The 15,769-nt window shown below is 59.8% G+C and overlaps 1 protein-coding gene across 1 annotated transcript; it reads left to right on the top strand.

Annotated features, from left to right (window-relative positions):
* Nucleotides 1–600: 600 nt before the first annotated feature.
* NCLIV_028160 (hypothetical protein) lies at nucleotides 601–14,954 on the top strand (the record flags this gene model as incomplete). The annotated part of the gene is made up of 16 exons (XM_003883010.1): nucleotides 601–2,614; nucleotides 3,178–3,275; nucleotides 3,855–4,003; nucleotides 4,348–6,076; nucleotides 6,594–6,750; nucleotides 7,339–7,499; nucleotides 7,868–8,519; nucleotides 8,986–9,166; nucleotides 9,782–10,077; nucleotides 10,416–10,906; nucleotides 11,341–11,469; nucleotides 11,919–12,401; nucleotides 12,736–12,778; nucleotides 12,983–13,161; nucleotides 13,469–13,563; nucleotides 14,177–14,954. 16 exons carry the CDS (start codon nucleotides 601–603, stop codon nucleotides 14,952–14,954), a joined length of 7,635 nt encoding a protein of 2,544 aa, XP_003883059.1.
* Nucleotides 14,955–15,769: the final 815 nt, after the last annotated feature.

Below are 15,769 nucleotides of genomic sequence, written 5' to 3'. Positions count from 1 at the left end.
CTTCTTGGAAACAGCTAGCAACCGAAGTTCTTTCTTTTTACAAGTTCCACAACGGTGTGCGCTCGCGGTCGTCACTGGCCGGCGCCTCGTCCTCGTTCTCTCGCGTGACCACGAACGTCCGAGAGGCTCGGTCTTTCCGTGCAGATATGTAGCCAGACGTGGTGGCGGCTTCTCTTCTTTTCTCCTTGTCCGACTCGCAGTTTTCTTTTTGTTTCCTGGATTCTCCAGCGTTGTCTTTCGCTGGACGACTCAGCCCCGGCGCCTCTCAGCAGGGTGTATCCCATCGTCTGCAGACTCTCTTCCTCGCAGAACCCCCTGCGCCTCGCGCCAGCAGCTTCGCCCCACGAGGTACACACTACGGAGGTGATTCGTGAACTTCCGGTCGTTGCCTCTCTCAACCTCGAAAAAGCGTCACAGACCGGCTTCGGCGCCCTTGCCTTTTGTGCGTGGTTCACCTGTGCGAACAGACTGTGTGGGCGCCTCCCCTCTAGGGGACAGCCCGCTGGGGCGATCAAAGGGCGTTGAGCGGCGACCGCTTCGCTTTCCAGCAAAGGCCAGCCAGAACTTGCTGCCCGAGCTGCGCTTTTCGGGCTCAGAGCGATGGAGGAGCTTTCTCGAGCGTTCGTCGGCGCCCCCCACCCGAGCCACCAAAGTGTTTGCCAGCGGCAACTTGAGGGTCAGGGAGCACGGCCTGGAGCAGGTTTCGCTGGACTCATGTCTGCTGCTCACCAGCCTCTCCTCCCCTCTTCTCAAGGCGCAACCAGTCCCCCGCCTCACCAAGGGAACAGTTGTCCGGGCCAGCCCGCGGGCGCGGCTCCGACTGCGGGGCAAGTTCCCAACTCTCTCCAGTTTCATCTAAAGCATCTACAGAATGCGCCCTCGCAACACCAGATCCCGGCGCTTCCCACCCAGAACCCGCGGGGCTTGGCTGCTCCACACCTGGCCGCAGGCGTAGGCGCGAAGCCTCAAAGTGCAGCTGCCCAGCAGCAGTTGCTGCTGCAGCGTCACCAGTTACTTCTTCAACAGCGCGTTCAACAAGACCACCTTCGGTTTCAACACTTACATCAACAACAGCTTATGGCCCAGCATGGCCCCCGGGGACCGTCACCCGTGCCGTGGCCGGGCCCTCAGGCGACGCACGTCCCGGCCGCCCCAGGTGTAGCGACGCCGGGGAGTTTCGCCCCCGTCGCGGCTTCGGCTACACAGGCGCAACTTCGACCCCCGCTGGCGTCTCCGAGCGCACATCCGCCCCCGATGGCCAGCCTGGAGTCCCAGACAGCGCCGCCAAACAGTCGGCCCAGTGCAGAGTCAGAGCTGAGAGGCCAGAGCGCAGGCGACAGGGACGCCGGGCCCTCGCGATTCGCTGCGGGCGGCTCCGACGCAAGCCTTGGGGCGTCCGAGGACGCGCGAAGGACCGGGAATGCGCCGTCCGCGTCGCCCGACGCCGTCGGCGTGGGCGCCTCGGGGGTTTCTCCGAGTGGAACGGTAGCGCCTGCCGGGGCCGCGAGTGCGCAGGCGCCGGCGGGGCCTGGAGAGAGTCGAGGAGCTACAGCCGCGGCGGGATTTCAGCCGCTGCTGGGAAACAAACTCGGCGGCGACGCAGCGTCGCTGGCCACGGCGATGCAGCGTCAACGACAGCTGCTGCAGCATCAGCAGCTTCTCCAGTTCCAGCACCAGGCGTTTGCTCACGCACAGGCGTCGGGCGCGGGGGTTCCTCCGCAGAGAGCGCCTGGTGGCCCCAACGGGGTTGGCCCGGGGTTCGGCTTCTTCGGGGCGGGCGACTCCGCGTCTCAAGCGGCTGGGGCGTCCAACCAGGCGAATCCCCTGCTCCAGCAGCAACTCCTTCAGCAGCAACTCCAGCAGTTGGAGCAGGCGCAGCAAAACCCGTTCTTGAATCCTCAGCTTCTCCAGCTCCAGCAGCTGCAGCGGCAAAACATGTATCTTCGCCACCTTCAGCAGTCCGCCCCGACCTCGTACGGCTTTCCGTCGAGTGTCATGACGCCGCCCACCGCGGCCGCGGCCGCGGCCGCGGCAGCCCTCGCAGCGTCAGCCGCGAAGACTGCCGGCTCTTCCAGTTCCGCCGCGCCTGTCCAGCCGTACTCGCGCAGGTCTGCAGCAGCTGCTGCGGCGGCGCGCATGCGGCAGTTCGCGGCGGCAGAGAACGCGACCGACGACGAGTTCTTCGACGCGGAGACGGGGCCTTCGCGCAGCCCGGCGCGACGCGCAGGGGACGGTCTGGCGAAGGGCGGCTCGCGCTCGAAGCGGTCCAGGCAGCAGAGCGGTCGTGGGGCTGAAGACGACGGCTACTACTACGCCTCGCACTCGATTTCCAGGCAAAACAGCGGAGTGGGCTCCGTGGCAGAGACAGGCGGCGTGCAGCTACGGCAGCGGCGGGCGACTGCGCGGTCGGGGCGGTACTCGGAAATGCTTGACGACGACGACGAGGAAGACGATTTTGTCGAAGAAGACGACGACGAGGAAGACAGCGGGAGACGGCGAAGAACGCAACAGAGAGCCGCAGCTGCAAGCTGCCGGGCGCAGCAGCTTCAAACTGCGGACGCGCAGCAAGCGGGAGGCGTCGACAGAGTTCTCGACAGCAGAGTCAACGAAGATGGTGAGGAAGAAAGCCAAAAAAGAGAGGCGAAGTGAACTGGAACGGAAAGACCCGTGCTCAAGGGTGGGGCACGCGTCCCAGGGAAACTGGCACAGAAAGCCTCAGGCGATGGAGAAACGACGCGAACGGGAAAGAGGCATGCAGGGGGTCGTGGCGTGCCGTCCGTCTAGGATGATTGACAACGCGTTCGCGCGAAGGAGAAGCCAAAGTTCAGAGCGTAAAAGATGGGCGGGGCCTGATGTGACGCAACAAGCACGAGGAAACGGATCTGCCCAGACAAGGCACTACACAAACCAAAACACCATGCAGCTGCGTCGACACACGCCAGAGGTTGAAGGGAAGATCAAGATCGGCAACTGGGGAAAAAATCAAGATCGGCTGAGTGAAAAGCGAAAGAGAGAGACAGATCGAGACGGGGGGAAATGTATGCAAACAGGGGGTTCGGAGAGACGGCAGAGTGTTTCTCCGTCGGGAATCGGGAACGCGAATTCGGAACGCGGCACAGGCGATTCTCTTGTTGATTTTTTTGCAAGGTTCTGCTGGCTCCGTTCCTTTCCCTTCAGGGACAGAGGAATTCTTTATCAAGTGGCTCGGCCGTTCGCACTTGCACAACTCGTGGATGACGTACGAAGAGCTCATGCCGCTTCTCGGCATCAAAAAGGTACGCTTTTGTAGCACGACGAAAATCCCGAAAATCTCTGCATAAGCGATGGCCTGCGGCGCGCGGAGCGTTGCTCCCGGGGGGAAACGCTCGGCTGAGAGGCTCTGCCGCGCTTTGTCGTTTCAGCTTCCTTGGACAGAGGAGGCGGGGCCTTACTCTGTCGTGAGTGGCTGCGAAACTCTGAACATTTTTGGGTGCACCAGTCAATGATCTCAGCTACAGAGTGTCGCCACGGGGGTCGGCGGCGGCGGGACCGCCATCTGGCTTCACAGCGAAGCTCGTGTTTTTTCAGTGTAAACAGATGTTTCCATTTCCCTACTTCTTAAACTACCCGTGTAACTTCTTCTGTATCCGTACGCGTTCGCCAGCGGCCTGCGCCACGGACGAGTGGTCTGCGTGTGCATGCGCCTGTGCACAACACGCGTGCATGAGTCCTTGCGGGTGCGCTTGCACGGCGGCGTCGTTTTTGTCGTTTTTGCGCCTGTGTGGGGGGTGGCGTGCGAGCGCGTCTCTGCAGCCTGTTTTTTCTGTCGCGCGCGGCTGTGCACTGCCTTGATTTCTGCTGGCTTCTGTCGCCAGGTTGACAACTTCATCAAACGCCGCGAGAAGAGACAGCAGGCGGCGCAGTGGATGACCCCTGACGAGTTGGAGCAGCAGGAGATCGAACGTCAGATGCAGCGGCAAATGGACGAGGACGCGCTGATTGCGGAGCGGCTGCTTTGCAAGTGGTAGGCCTTTCGCAACGCGCGGCGATAATACACTCTGCTGACAGACCCTGTCGTCAGACTCACCACCGAAACGCGTGCTCTCCGTCGTGGCGCAGCTTTCTTCTTTTCTCACTCTGCACACAAGAATGAGGGCGGTCCACACACACGCACATGTATGCATGCCTGGAGAGCGTGGAGATAGCTGTTCTTTTCGACGGCGCGGCACACGCGTTTTTTCCCTCTTTTTTCGGTTCTCCTCGCGTTGAGTCTCTGCGCCACAAACCCTGCTCCTCTCTCGTTTCGCTGTGCGCTCGGCGGTTCCCAAGTCCCTCATCGGCTCCACTTTCTGGGTGTGGTGGACACAGGCAAGACCAGGCGACCGGGGAGTGGCTGTACATCGTCAAGTGGAGGTCGTGCCCGTACGACCAGTGCACGCAGGAGACGGAGAAGGCGTTGCTGGAGCACAACTTCGGTCATTTGATGGAGGAGCTCGACGCGCGGACGGAGCGCATCAATCGGAAAGTGGCGGCCTCGATGCAGCCTGGCGCCTTCCGACCCATCACCGCGACACCCTTCAGCCCCTACTTGGAGACGCCGTTCTACATGCGCAGGGAGGCGACCCCGGACCCTGACGGCGTCGGCGACGACGAGGAGGAGGACGAGAAGGGAGAGGCGCAGAAACCCAGCGGGGGGACGGGAGGCGAAGCAGCGGCCTCCGCGACGAACGGGGCGGCCGAGCCACAGGACGAGATAAACGCGACGCAGGCGGTGAGCAAGAGGGAAGAAGTGAGGGAGCGGCCCAAGGGAGAGGAGGGCGACCCCGGCGACGGACCCAAGGTGGAGAAGGAGGAGGCCAGCGGCGAGGGTATGCAAGCCGATCAGAAAGGCCAAGCTCTCGGTCCGGTGAAGTCTGAAGGGAAGTCTGAAGGCCCTCAGAACGCGGGGTCTCCGGCGCCGCGGCAGGTTCCCACGTCCTCGTCTCCGGGGGCCAGTCCTTCCCAAGTGGTGGCAGGCGAGAGCGAGAAGGCCGGTCTGAAGCGGAAGACGCAGGTGTTGCGGGATTACCAGATGTTTGGAGTCAACTGGATTTTGTCTCGCCTGAAGCGGGGCGTGTCGGTGCTCTTGGCCGACGAGATGGGTCTGGGCAAGACAGTGCAGACGATCGGGGTGACGGGTCACTTGCTGTTCCGCGAGCACTCGCTGAAGCCGATTTTGATTTTCGCTCCGCAGTCGACGATCGACAACTGGATGCGCGAGTTCCAGCGCTGGCTGCCGCAGGCGAACGTGGTGTGTTTCCACGGGAACGCGTCCGCTCGCGAAATCATCAAGAACTACGAGCTCCAGAGGGTAAGCCAGCAGCGGTCGTACCCGCCAGTCTTCAAGTTCGACGTCTGCTTGACGACTCCGAGCATTCTGAACTGCGCCGCAGACGCGGAGTACCTGAAGCGGATTCAGTGGGGGCTCCTGGTCGTCGACGAAGCTCACCAGTTGAAGAACATCAACAGCAAGCGGTTCATTGAGTTGTCGCTCTTCCTGGTGGACCACAAACTCTTTCTCTCCGGGACGCCGCTGCACAACAACCTCGAGGAGTTGTGGAATCTACTGCACTTTCTGAATCCGAACATCCACCGCGACTGCGCGGAGTTCAAGGCGAGATACCACCTCGTCGAGAACCACGCGGAGGTCGGGGAGCAGAAGACGGGCCAGCTGGCGGCGCTCCAGGCGGAGTTGAACGGCTTCATTCTGCGCCGCGTGAAGAAGGACGTGGAGAAGAGCATGCCGAAGAAAGTTGAGAGCATCTTGCGCGTCGAAATGTCGCCGCTCCAACTCAAGTTCTACCGGCTGATTCTGACCAAGAACTTCGATTTGCTCGCCAAGAAGGGCGGCGGAAACCGCAGTTCGCTGCAAAACATCTGCATGGAACTCAAGAAAGTCTGCAACCACCCGTTCCTGTGTCAGTCCCCCGACGAGGAAGAAGACGGCGAGGAGTGGAGGCGCCTCCTCGTCGACGGCAGTGCCAAGATGGGACTGCTCGACAAGCTGTTGAAGCGCCTGAAGGAGAAAGGCCACCGCGTCCTCATCTTCTCGCAAATGGTCAAAATGCTCAATCTCCTCGCCGAATTCCTCAAAATGCGGGGCTACAAACATCAGGCAAGCGCCACTCCCGCGAACTGCTAGACAGGCAGACCAACTGGCCATTTCCTGAAGAGTCGAGGGAGATGTGCGCGTTCGCGACTCGTTTTTTCGTGTCCACTACGGGGGGACGCTCAGATCCGGGGAAAGGAAATACCCTCATACCGCCGTTTTTGACTTGGCGTTTCTTCGAATCAGTCGAGAGAGACAGAAAAACGTGAATCCCGGGGACCTCTCGCGTCGGTTGTGCACCCTCACCTCGCTTTGCTTCTTCTAGGCTTCTCGGAAGCTTTGTCCGACTTTTTAAAGCTGCCACGCCCTCAGTGCTGCATGCCGGAGGCTACTGCCCCACACAGCCTTTCCCATGCTAATGCGTCGACTGTTTCGCTGCGCACGCCTCCACACTCAGCTGTCTGTACAGTGGACGCCAGTTCTCATTTTCTGGCGTTTTGTTTCTGCGGCGCTCATGTGCCTTCAGCGACTGGACGGCACCATGGCAAAGGAAGTGAGGCGGAAAGCGATGGAACACTTCAACGCCAAGAACAGCGAAGATTTCTGTTTTCTCCTCTCCACCAAGGCAGGCGGTCTGGGAATTAACCTGACGAGCGCGGACACAGTCATCATTTTCGACTCAGGTTCGTGCTTTTCGCCGTTCTTCCCCCCGTCACTCGCGTTTCCCATGTAGACCCAACGAACATCACAGTAGTCACAGACAGGAAATGGTGCATGCGGTAGCTGCGCGGGGTTTCGCACATGCCTTTCTTTTCTGTAAACAAAAATAGAGCTCTTTTGGCGCTTCGTAGAGACGTGTGCACAGCGGGGCCGTGTCGCGGCACGCACTCACACACACACACATATATCGCATGCATAAATTGCGGACAACACGTGATTTTCGCTGGTGGGGGGTACGTACAGTCGAGTGGAGAAGAAGGCGGTTGCCAGGTATCCTTTGTCGCTTTTCCCCGCGATTTCGTACACGTGTCTTCTCTCCATACATCCGTATGCGTTTGCCTCCGGCCCGTTTTCCCCCCATGCGCGTTTTTCTGCTTTGTCGCCGAGGGCTGAGTAGATCTTTTTAGATTTTTGCATGCAAGTGTACATGGTCCTGTGCCCGCGACTGCAGCTTTCTGCTTGGTGTTGCGGCCGCAAACGGACGTCGCTGCACACAGGCCGGGTCCTTGCGAGTGTGATCGCGGTCCCTTTTTTTTCGCGTTTTTGCTCAGACTGGAATCCTCAGAACGATCTACAGGCGGAGGCACGAGCCCACCGCATCGGCCAAACGCGCACCGTCCAGATCTACCGCCTGGTGACGAAGGACTCGATTGAGCAGACGATTTTGGAGCGCGCAAAGGCCAAGATGGTGCTGGACACTCTGGTCGTGCAGGTGAGTCGAGTTCCAGGCAGTGCGGAGAAAGCGACAGTGGAACTCCTGCGCCGTTCTCTGTCGCCGCCGCCCCAGAAAAACTCTCGCTTGCGCGCCGGCGGACAAACTGGGGGAGGGTGGGGCGGGCGGCGCGTGAGACGGTTGATGCGGGAATAGCCCACACGGCGAAGCGAGGAGACACAAACCGGCGAGAGGGGGGGCTAGGGAGAAAAGACGGAGGAGAAGGGAGACCAGGAGGGGGGAGAAAAAAGGTGGGGTCAGACACCGCCGGGGCGTGCGCGGCCTGCCAGGTGCGGCGGTGTTTTGCGAGCGTGCATTCTCTCTCGCGCGTCTGTGTCCTCTGCGAATTTTTGTCTCCTCGCGCGCAGGGCCTGAATCAGCGGAGCCTGGAAGGCGGCGCGGGCCTCGGAGCGGGAGGCCTCAGCCTGACGCGGGACGATTTGTCGCGCATTTTGAAGTTCGGTGCGTCCAAGTTGTGGAAACAGAGCCAGCCGAAGGGGTGCGAGGATGTGCAGGGGAAGGCCGAGGAAGAAGAGCCGAGCGGCGAGAAGGACGAGCAGAAGGAAGTCGATTTGGATTTGATTCTCGCAGAGGCCGAGGTCACTGTGACGGAGGCGGGGGCGGGCGGCGGATCGGGCGGCCTCGCCGACAGTCTCCTGAGCAGCTACCAGAACATCCAAGAATTCAAGTACGAGCCGACAGCGCCTGCAAAGACGAAGGGCCGTGGTCGGGGTGGCTCCGCCGCGTGGAGCCTCGGAGCGGACGGCGAGGCCGAGGCCGTGAACGACGCGGATTTCTGGCAAAAGTGCATTCCAGAGGAAGAACGCCTCAAGATGAAGAAAAACAAGGAAGAAGAACTGATCGTCTACGGGAAGCGAAAGACGCGGAACAATCTGTTCATCGGCCAACTGCTCGCGGGCGGAGACGCCTTCGGATCCCCCAGCGCCGACCCCTTCGGCTCGGGAAACCTCTCGGAACGCAGCAGACGGGGCGAAGGAAAAGGAAGAGATTTCACACAGGGTAAGACGAGCCACACGGGCACGCGAGTCGGGGACGAAAAGACGCTGCCCCAGCGCGTGTACGCGTTTGGTATCTGCTAAGCAATTTTCGCGCGTCTTGCTAAGGGGGAGAGGGGCGTGCGGTTGGAAAGAGAGCGGACGCGCGTCTGCCGAATGGGTGCGGGTGTTTCCAGGCGTCGCAGCGAGACGAATGAGCGACGTTGACCCACTGGAGGCGCCTACTGGTGGACGGCACTACACCAACTGTGTGTATGTGTGCTGTGACCGGCATGGCTTGGAGAGATATGGAGTGACAGAGCGAAGGAAAAAACGCGCAAAATGAAAAGGGCGAGAGACTGCATCCGTTATCAAAGTGCTCGGCTGTCCGCGTCACTGTGTCCCAGTGTTGCCCAACTTTTTCGCGTCTCGGTTTCGGGAGGCACGTTGAAATCTGATTTTCTTTCTGTGCTGTGCGTCGCCTCTCGCAGACGAGGCGTCAGACGTCTCGGCCTCGGGGCCGTTTGGGGCGGGTGTCTCCGCGTCCACGCCCTCGTCAGTCCACGGCAACGGCGCGTTGGGGAGCGCCGTTCGCGAGCGCAGAGGTCGCGGCTCGCGGCGGCTCGTCAGCCCCACGAGTCTGACGGACAAGGAACTTCATCGTCTGTACAGGTGAGAAAAGGATCCATGCACGCGACGCTCAGCGACCCGGTGACTCTCGATGCGTGGACGCTGTTTGTAGTTCCAGGTGCATGCAGAAAACACGTTCTGCGTGTGCCGCATTGTTTTTTTCCCATTGGGGAGGGTCAGACAATTACCGGCCATGGTGTGTTCCGGCGTCTCTCAGCTGTGTCTCGCTGTTTTTTGATTTGACCGTTTTTCTCGGCTGTGTCTCGCTGCTTTTTGATATGACCGTTTTTCTCGGCTGTGTCTCGCTGCTTTTTGATATGACCGTTTTTCTCGGCTGTGTCTCGCTGCTTTTTGATATGACCGTTTTTCTCGGCTGTGTCTCGCTGCTTTTTGATATGACCGTTTTTCTCGGCTGTGTCTCGCTGCTTTTTGATATGACCGTTTTTCTCGGCTGTGTCTCGCTGCTTTTTGATATGACCGTTTTTCTCGGCTGTGTCTCGCTGCTTTTTGATATGACCGTTTTTCTCGGCTGTGTCTCGCTGCTTTTTGATATGACCGTTTTTCTCGGCTGTGTCTCGCTGCTTTTTGATATGACCGTTTTTCTCGGCTCCTCCTCGCTTCTCTCACGTAACGCCCGTTTTTGTGGGCTGTTTTCAGGGCCATGCTCAAATACGGGTCTCCGTCGGTCAGGACAGATGACATCATTTTCGACGCACGCCTGGACCGCGTGGAGAAGGAGGTGGTTCTGAGCACCAGTCAGCACATCATGTCCCTCTGTCAGAAGCGCCTGCAAGAGGAAATCGTCAAGCAGTCGGCGCGAGGTTCCGGCAGACGCGGGCGTCGCGCGGCAGGCGGCGACGGGGCCGGAGAAGAAGAAGACGAAGAGGGCCGCGCCAATGGAGAAGGCGACGAGGACGGGGAAGACGGGGAGGAAAAGGGCGCAGTGAAAGAAGGTAAGCAGCCGCAGAGAGAGAGCGCGAGAAAGGGGGGAGAGAAGAGAGAACAAAAAACAGACACCCACAGACAGGGAACAGACCGTGAGAAGACAGCGATCCAGCTTTGCTTTCTTCGGGTGTCCTTGGCGACTGGTGCGCATGTGGTGTCTTCCTGCATGCGGTCGCACTCCGTTTTCCCTGCTCCTTCCTGTTGTTGCCTCCGGTGCTTCCGCTCTGCTTTCTTTTCTCGTTTCTTCCGTTCTCCGGCGCCTCTCCTCGTTCTCGAGATTCCGCCGGGGTGTCTCCCACCTCATCGGCTCTGCTTTTTGCCGCTGTGTCTCTTTTCATCGCTCTAGGCGGCCGACGCGAGTCGTCCTACTTTACGCGCCTCGGCGACACGCGCGTGAATGCGTTTGACCTTGTCGAACGCCAGCATCTCCTCACGCTTCTGCATCGCGTTTTGTGCGATCAAAACCCGCAAACTGCGGAGCCGTGGAAGCTCCCGACGGGGCCTCTGCCGCTCCCACGTGCGGGGCCCAGCGGGAGTCCTCCTCTCTCCCAGAGGGACGGGGAAGATGGAAAGGGGCGGAAGAGAGACGGCGAGAAAGCGGAGGAAGAGGCCGAGAAAGCGAACGCGGAGAGCGAGAAAGCGAACGCGGAGAGCGAGAAAGCGAACGCGGAGAGCGAGAAAGCGAACGCGGAGGACGACAAACTGCGGAGAGAAGACGACCAACGAGGCGGAGATGGAGAGGAAGAAACCAAGGAAGGCGCCGGCGGCGGCCGGCATGCTGCTGCACGGATCGACCGCATCATTCGCGAGGAAGTTCACGGCCAGGGCTTCCTAAAGGTGAGCTCCGTGCTTTTTTGAAAGAAAGCGAGAAACAAAAACGGCGTCGTGTCTCGGTCCATACCGATCAAGTGGAAACGTCTCACCTGCAGCGTCTCGCGTTTTGTCCGGGCGGCCCCGCCGGTTTCCAAAATCCAGAGTGGGGAGGCAACAAAGATGCTCTTTTTGTCAATCTGGCGCCTGCGTGGAGAGGCTGAAGGCAAACGCCGTGAAAGGTGCACATCTGCTTTTCCTCGCGTCACGTCCTCTTCAGCTGCACTGGAGGGACCAGCCTTCTGTGTCTTTTGCGTATCCACCTTTTCTTTTTTGTGTGTCGCGAAACCTCCCTCGCGCGTCCCTTCCGACCGTTATCTTTTTGTGTGTTCTCGCCTCGGGCCTTCTTTCGCCGGCGTCCCTCATCCGCGCCGCTTTTTGTGGCTTCTTCGCCGTCTCAGCTCGACCTGCCGTCGCGAGTGATGTCGCGCCTGAAGAACTGGAGTGCCCGAGACGTCCAGAAGTGGGGCGAGGCGGAAGACCGGAACCTCCTCATTGGCGCGTACAAATACGGCTTCGGTGCCTGGCTGGTAAGAAAAACGACGGCCCCGGAGCACACCAAAAAACGTCGCTGGTCGGCTCCGACGAGCGCGACTGGCGTGCGGTGTCGGGGTCTGGGTCTTCCCTCAGCTCTCTTCGCGTCGCGACTTCCTGTCTCCTTTCGAGCCAAGATGCACGCTCGTTTGTCAGTGGGGACTCTGTCTCAGAACGCACGCTTGTGTCTAGGCTGTCGTTTGGAATTTCCTCGCGCGCCGCCTCCGTCTCGGTTCAGAGGGGCGGGCCGTACAGCGGGGCGTCTGTTTTTCGGGCGCCGTCCTGGCGGCGAAAAAAATGTGCCGCTCTTGTTCTCGACGCGTTTCCCGTCCACGGCGCCTGACGGAGACCCGCGCGTAGGTGCGTAGATGTGCGTGCAGGCCGTTATCGGAGTTGCCTGTTGACCTGTCGTCGCTGCGTTGGGTCTGCGTGGTTCCCTGTGCAGGATGTGTGCAATGACCCGAACTTGGAGTTGCCACAGATTCGCCAGATAAAGTTTGACAAGTTGAAGATGCGTGCGCTGCGAACGCTCAAGTTGCTCGAGCAGGACTTGCAGCACGAAGTGGGCAAGCGCCGGCGGCCGCGGCTGCCTCAGCGCGGCAATCCGGAGCGCGGCGGTGGCAGCAGCGACAGCCCCGCAGACTGCGTCGGCGGTTCACCGCAGTCTTTGAGCGGAGGGCGGGAAGAGGCAGGCGTCGCGCCTTCGGACGCGTTTCCACACGCGAGAGAAGACGCGGAAGGTGCGCCAGGAGACAATCGAGGCGAAGGCAGCTGCGGGCTGCGCCTGGCCTTGGGCGACGCGCGAGGCAGAAGGGAAGGCGGGCGAGACGAAGAGGAAGAAGACGACGAGGACGACGAGGAAGATGACGACGACGAACGCCCGAAGAAACGAAAGAAGGCCGACAAGGGCCATGCTGCGGGAGACGAGGTGAGGTGGAGAAAAACTGCGAACAAGGGCGGAGAAAACGGGGCAGGACCGGGTCTGGCGGCTTCCCCTTTTTTCTGTCGGCTCGCACCCCGCTCTCACTTTATCGTAGGCTTTGTGTCGAGGAACCTGAGCCGGAAGATCGGACTGCCTGGATCTACAGAAGAAACGGCCTCGCACGAGATCCGTTCCACCACTCGCGCGGGCCTTTTCTGCGCTTCGTAGCGCTGTGAAGAGGGGGCGAAAGAGAGATCTTGCAGGCTGGTGCATCCCCACGGGTCTCCGGTTTTTAAAACTCGCCTTCTGGTTTTGTCCCACCCCAATCTCGTGTTCTCAGGAACGGAAGAGGAAGAAGAAATCAAAGGACGTCGACGCTGCAGGTGCGTGCCTCTTGGGGTTCTGCCCCACGCCGTGCTCTGCTCAAGTTCCGCTGCACTGCGCGAAGGGTTCCGTAGCCCTCAGTCGTAACGCGTCTCTGTTTCTGTTTCACTCCTTTCTCCCCATATGTCTCCCTCGGGCAGTCTCTCGGTTTGTGTCCGACCTTTTGTTTCGTCTCGCTGCTGTCTTTGTCGCGTTCTCTCTAGGGCTGGCGATGCTGCAGGGTGAAGACCTCCGTCGTGCATGCAAGAAGCTGTTGCGCAGTGTAAAGAAGAAGATGAAGAATTTGAAGAAGATGAAGAAGGATCCAGAGAGAACGGAGCCTGGCGCGGATGACCTGGCGGGCTTGGAGTCTCTCACTCCTCTTCTTCTTCCTATCGGCGAAGTGAGTCATTTTGGTGAATCCCGCGGTTTCTGCCCCCCACGAAAAACAAAACCGGTTAATAGGCATCTTGCGTGCACCAGAGAGGGAGACGCAAATAGACAGGCCACCGAGAGACAGAAGCGCAGAGACCCTAGATCCCGGTAGAGAGGCACGTAGAAAGTGTGTCCATTCGAAGGTGAGCAAGTTCGCGTACAGTTTTAGACAGAGATGCATCAAGAGCCCGACGAGAAGACAGAGAGTAGGCGTGCAGATTCGTCGACGCGCCTGTCTTCATAACCTCTCGCAGCTATCCCTCGTGTGTTTCCAGGCCATCATCGGGATCGTGCGAAGTCTGAAGGATCAGGGCCAGCCGGAGAGTCTCTGCGAACACGTTGCTGGAGGCTGCTGGCAATATGTCGCTTCGTAAGTCCATGTCTTTCCTTGTGTCTCTTCTGCTCGGCCCCCGCTACGCCCCTTTGCTCGCGACGAAAAGTGCGCAGCGGGTTCAGCCAGTGCAGAGCTGCGTTGAGGCGCGTTACGCGCGAGAGATGCTGAGCGTGCAAACGGTGTGGGCGTCTGCATGTGCCAAAACCCGTTCCAAGTCGCTTTCGCGCCATCCTTCGTTCATTTACGCAGCGCATTTAGGTGACAGAGAAGGTTGTGCTTTGCTTCACTCTCTTCTCGCATTGAGTGTCGAAGAAAGGGCGAAGCTGGAGGTTTCTTTGCACGGGTTCCCGGTTGTCTGCTCCACCGGTTGTAGGCGGGCCATCTCGCTGCCGCGTGGCGACTGGACTCTCCTGTCCCCTTTCATTTCGTTTTCTTCGTTTTTCCGTTGCTTCGACTTTCGAGTACCACCTCTTCTCCCTCCTTTTTGGGGGTCTGTCGTTCCTTCCCCTTTTCCTCTTTCCGCTACCTCCTCTCGTCTCGATGCCAGTTTCCTTTCTTTTTCCCTCGCTTTCGGGCAGCGATATGGAGGGATTCAAGGAACGTCACGTGTCTCTAATTTCCCGCGGCTTGGGTTTCCCGTTCTTCCCAGGTTGACGGCGTTCTCAGCGTCTCAGCTGAGCCAGGCGTTCGCGGCGTTGAGTGCAGGACAGCCCAGCAGCGCGCCGGGAGCTCTCCTTCGCGCAGGCAGTGCTTCTCCGTCTTCGCTGCAGTCCTCTCATACTTCGTATTCTTCGCGTCTGGGGGACGGCTACCTGCCGTCGCCTTCTGGATTCCCTTCTGCGTTTCCGCCCGAGTGCGCGGAGCATGGAACAGGACCGGTCTCCCTTCGTTCTGAGGCCTCGCCAGGAGAGCTGACGGGACAGAGTGTTTCTGCGCCTGAGGGCGCAGTGCACGTGGTGCATGCAGACGCGTCCAGCGCGTTGAAGCCGGCTCACTCTGTGTCTAGTCCCTCGATTTGCGCAAAAGGATTCGGCGCGGACGCTGGCGGGGTGTCCGCGTTTCCCGCAGAGGCCGGGGCCTGCGAGAGAGCAGAGAATGCCATCGCGCAGGCGACGTCTTTCTCGCCTCTCTCTCAGTCTTGCGGACCCTCCTCTTCGCTGGCGGCAAATGCGAGTGCGCGGGAACAGGTTAGCGAGGAAGCGGAGGTCGGGGGAGAGGAACACGTGTCTCGCACCTCGCAAATGGAGGTGGATGATCCAGTTAGTCACTTAACTGAGCTGTCAGAGGCGTTTGGGGGAGAGAGTGGAGAGGGACGAACTGAAGCTCCATCGCGGCTTCTCTCTCCTTGCCGCAGTGCGGACGCGAACTGTCCGCTCTCCGGAACTTCCACATTTGGCAATGTCTCGAACGTCGCCGGGACAAGCTGAGTAGCGCTGCACACAGAGAAAAGAAGAGGGAAGGAAAGGGACAAAACTCCATAACGTCCACAGGGGTTTGAGCCGGCTGGGAACAGTCCTCTCGGTGCCGCGTTCTTCTTCTTGCCTCTGTGAAGGAGGCGAGAGGGATGCCCTGGCGCCGCTGCTCGGAGCTCTTCGTAGAGAAGACAGCACTGTGAAGAGCCGAGGGATCTGAGAGGGAAAAGCTTCATTTTAGGGAGACGCGCTCAAAGGCAAGTGCACGGAGGGCGGCCGGAGAGAAGCGGTCTCCAAGAGACGTTTTTCTTCGAGTGTGTCGCTGACTTGGCGTGTCAAGGTGTACGTACCTAGCTGCCGGGCGCAGGAGTGCCGCTGTGTGTCTTTTGGCTCGTCTCTTGTTTCCGCCATTCGCGCCTTTTGTCTTGAGGTCGTTCTCAGATGCATCTCTTTTTCCTGCTTCCCTCATACGCACGCAACTGTACCTTCGTAGGAATATAGTTTTGCCTCGCGCTCTGCCCCAGAGAGGCACGACCTGTGCGCGTGTCGGCTCACTGAGAAAGACGCTGCTGCTCCAGTAATGGGTCTGTCGGTTGCGATTGGCGTGGGACAAGGCGGAAGGGCTGACGAGGACGATGGCGAGGGGATTCGGGAGTCTGTAGAACTGACGGAGAGTCACAAGGCAGCGCAGAAAGTCTCCAGGGAAGGAAACAGGGAATGCAGTGGAGAGTGAAGGAAGCGGTCGGACCGGTTTTAAGGGGGTTCCTCGATTTTTCAAATGGCGGCAGTCGCGAAGACACTCAAGGAAGTGAAAAGAAGAAGCACGTGGA

This window comes from Neospora caninum, chromosome VIIb (assembly GCF_000208865.1).
Source record: "Neospora caninum Liverpool complete genome, chromosome VIIb".
Classification (NCBI taxonomy): domain Eukaryota; phylum Apicomplexa; class Conoidasida; order Eucoccidiorida; family Sarcocystidae; genus Neospora; species Neospora caninum.
The sequence above is the reverse complement of the archived record's forward strand: the minus strand, read 5'-3'. Positions and strand labels throughout refer to the sequence as shown.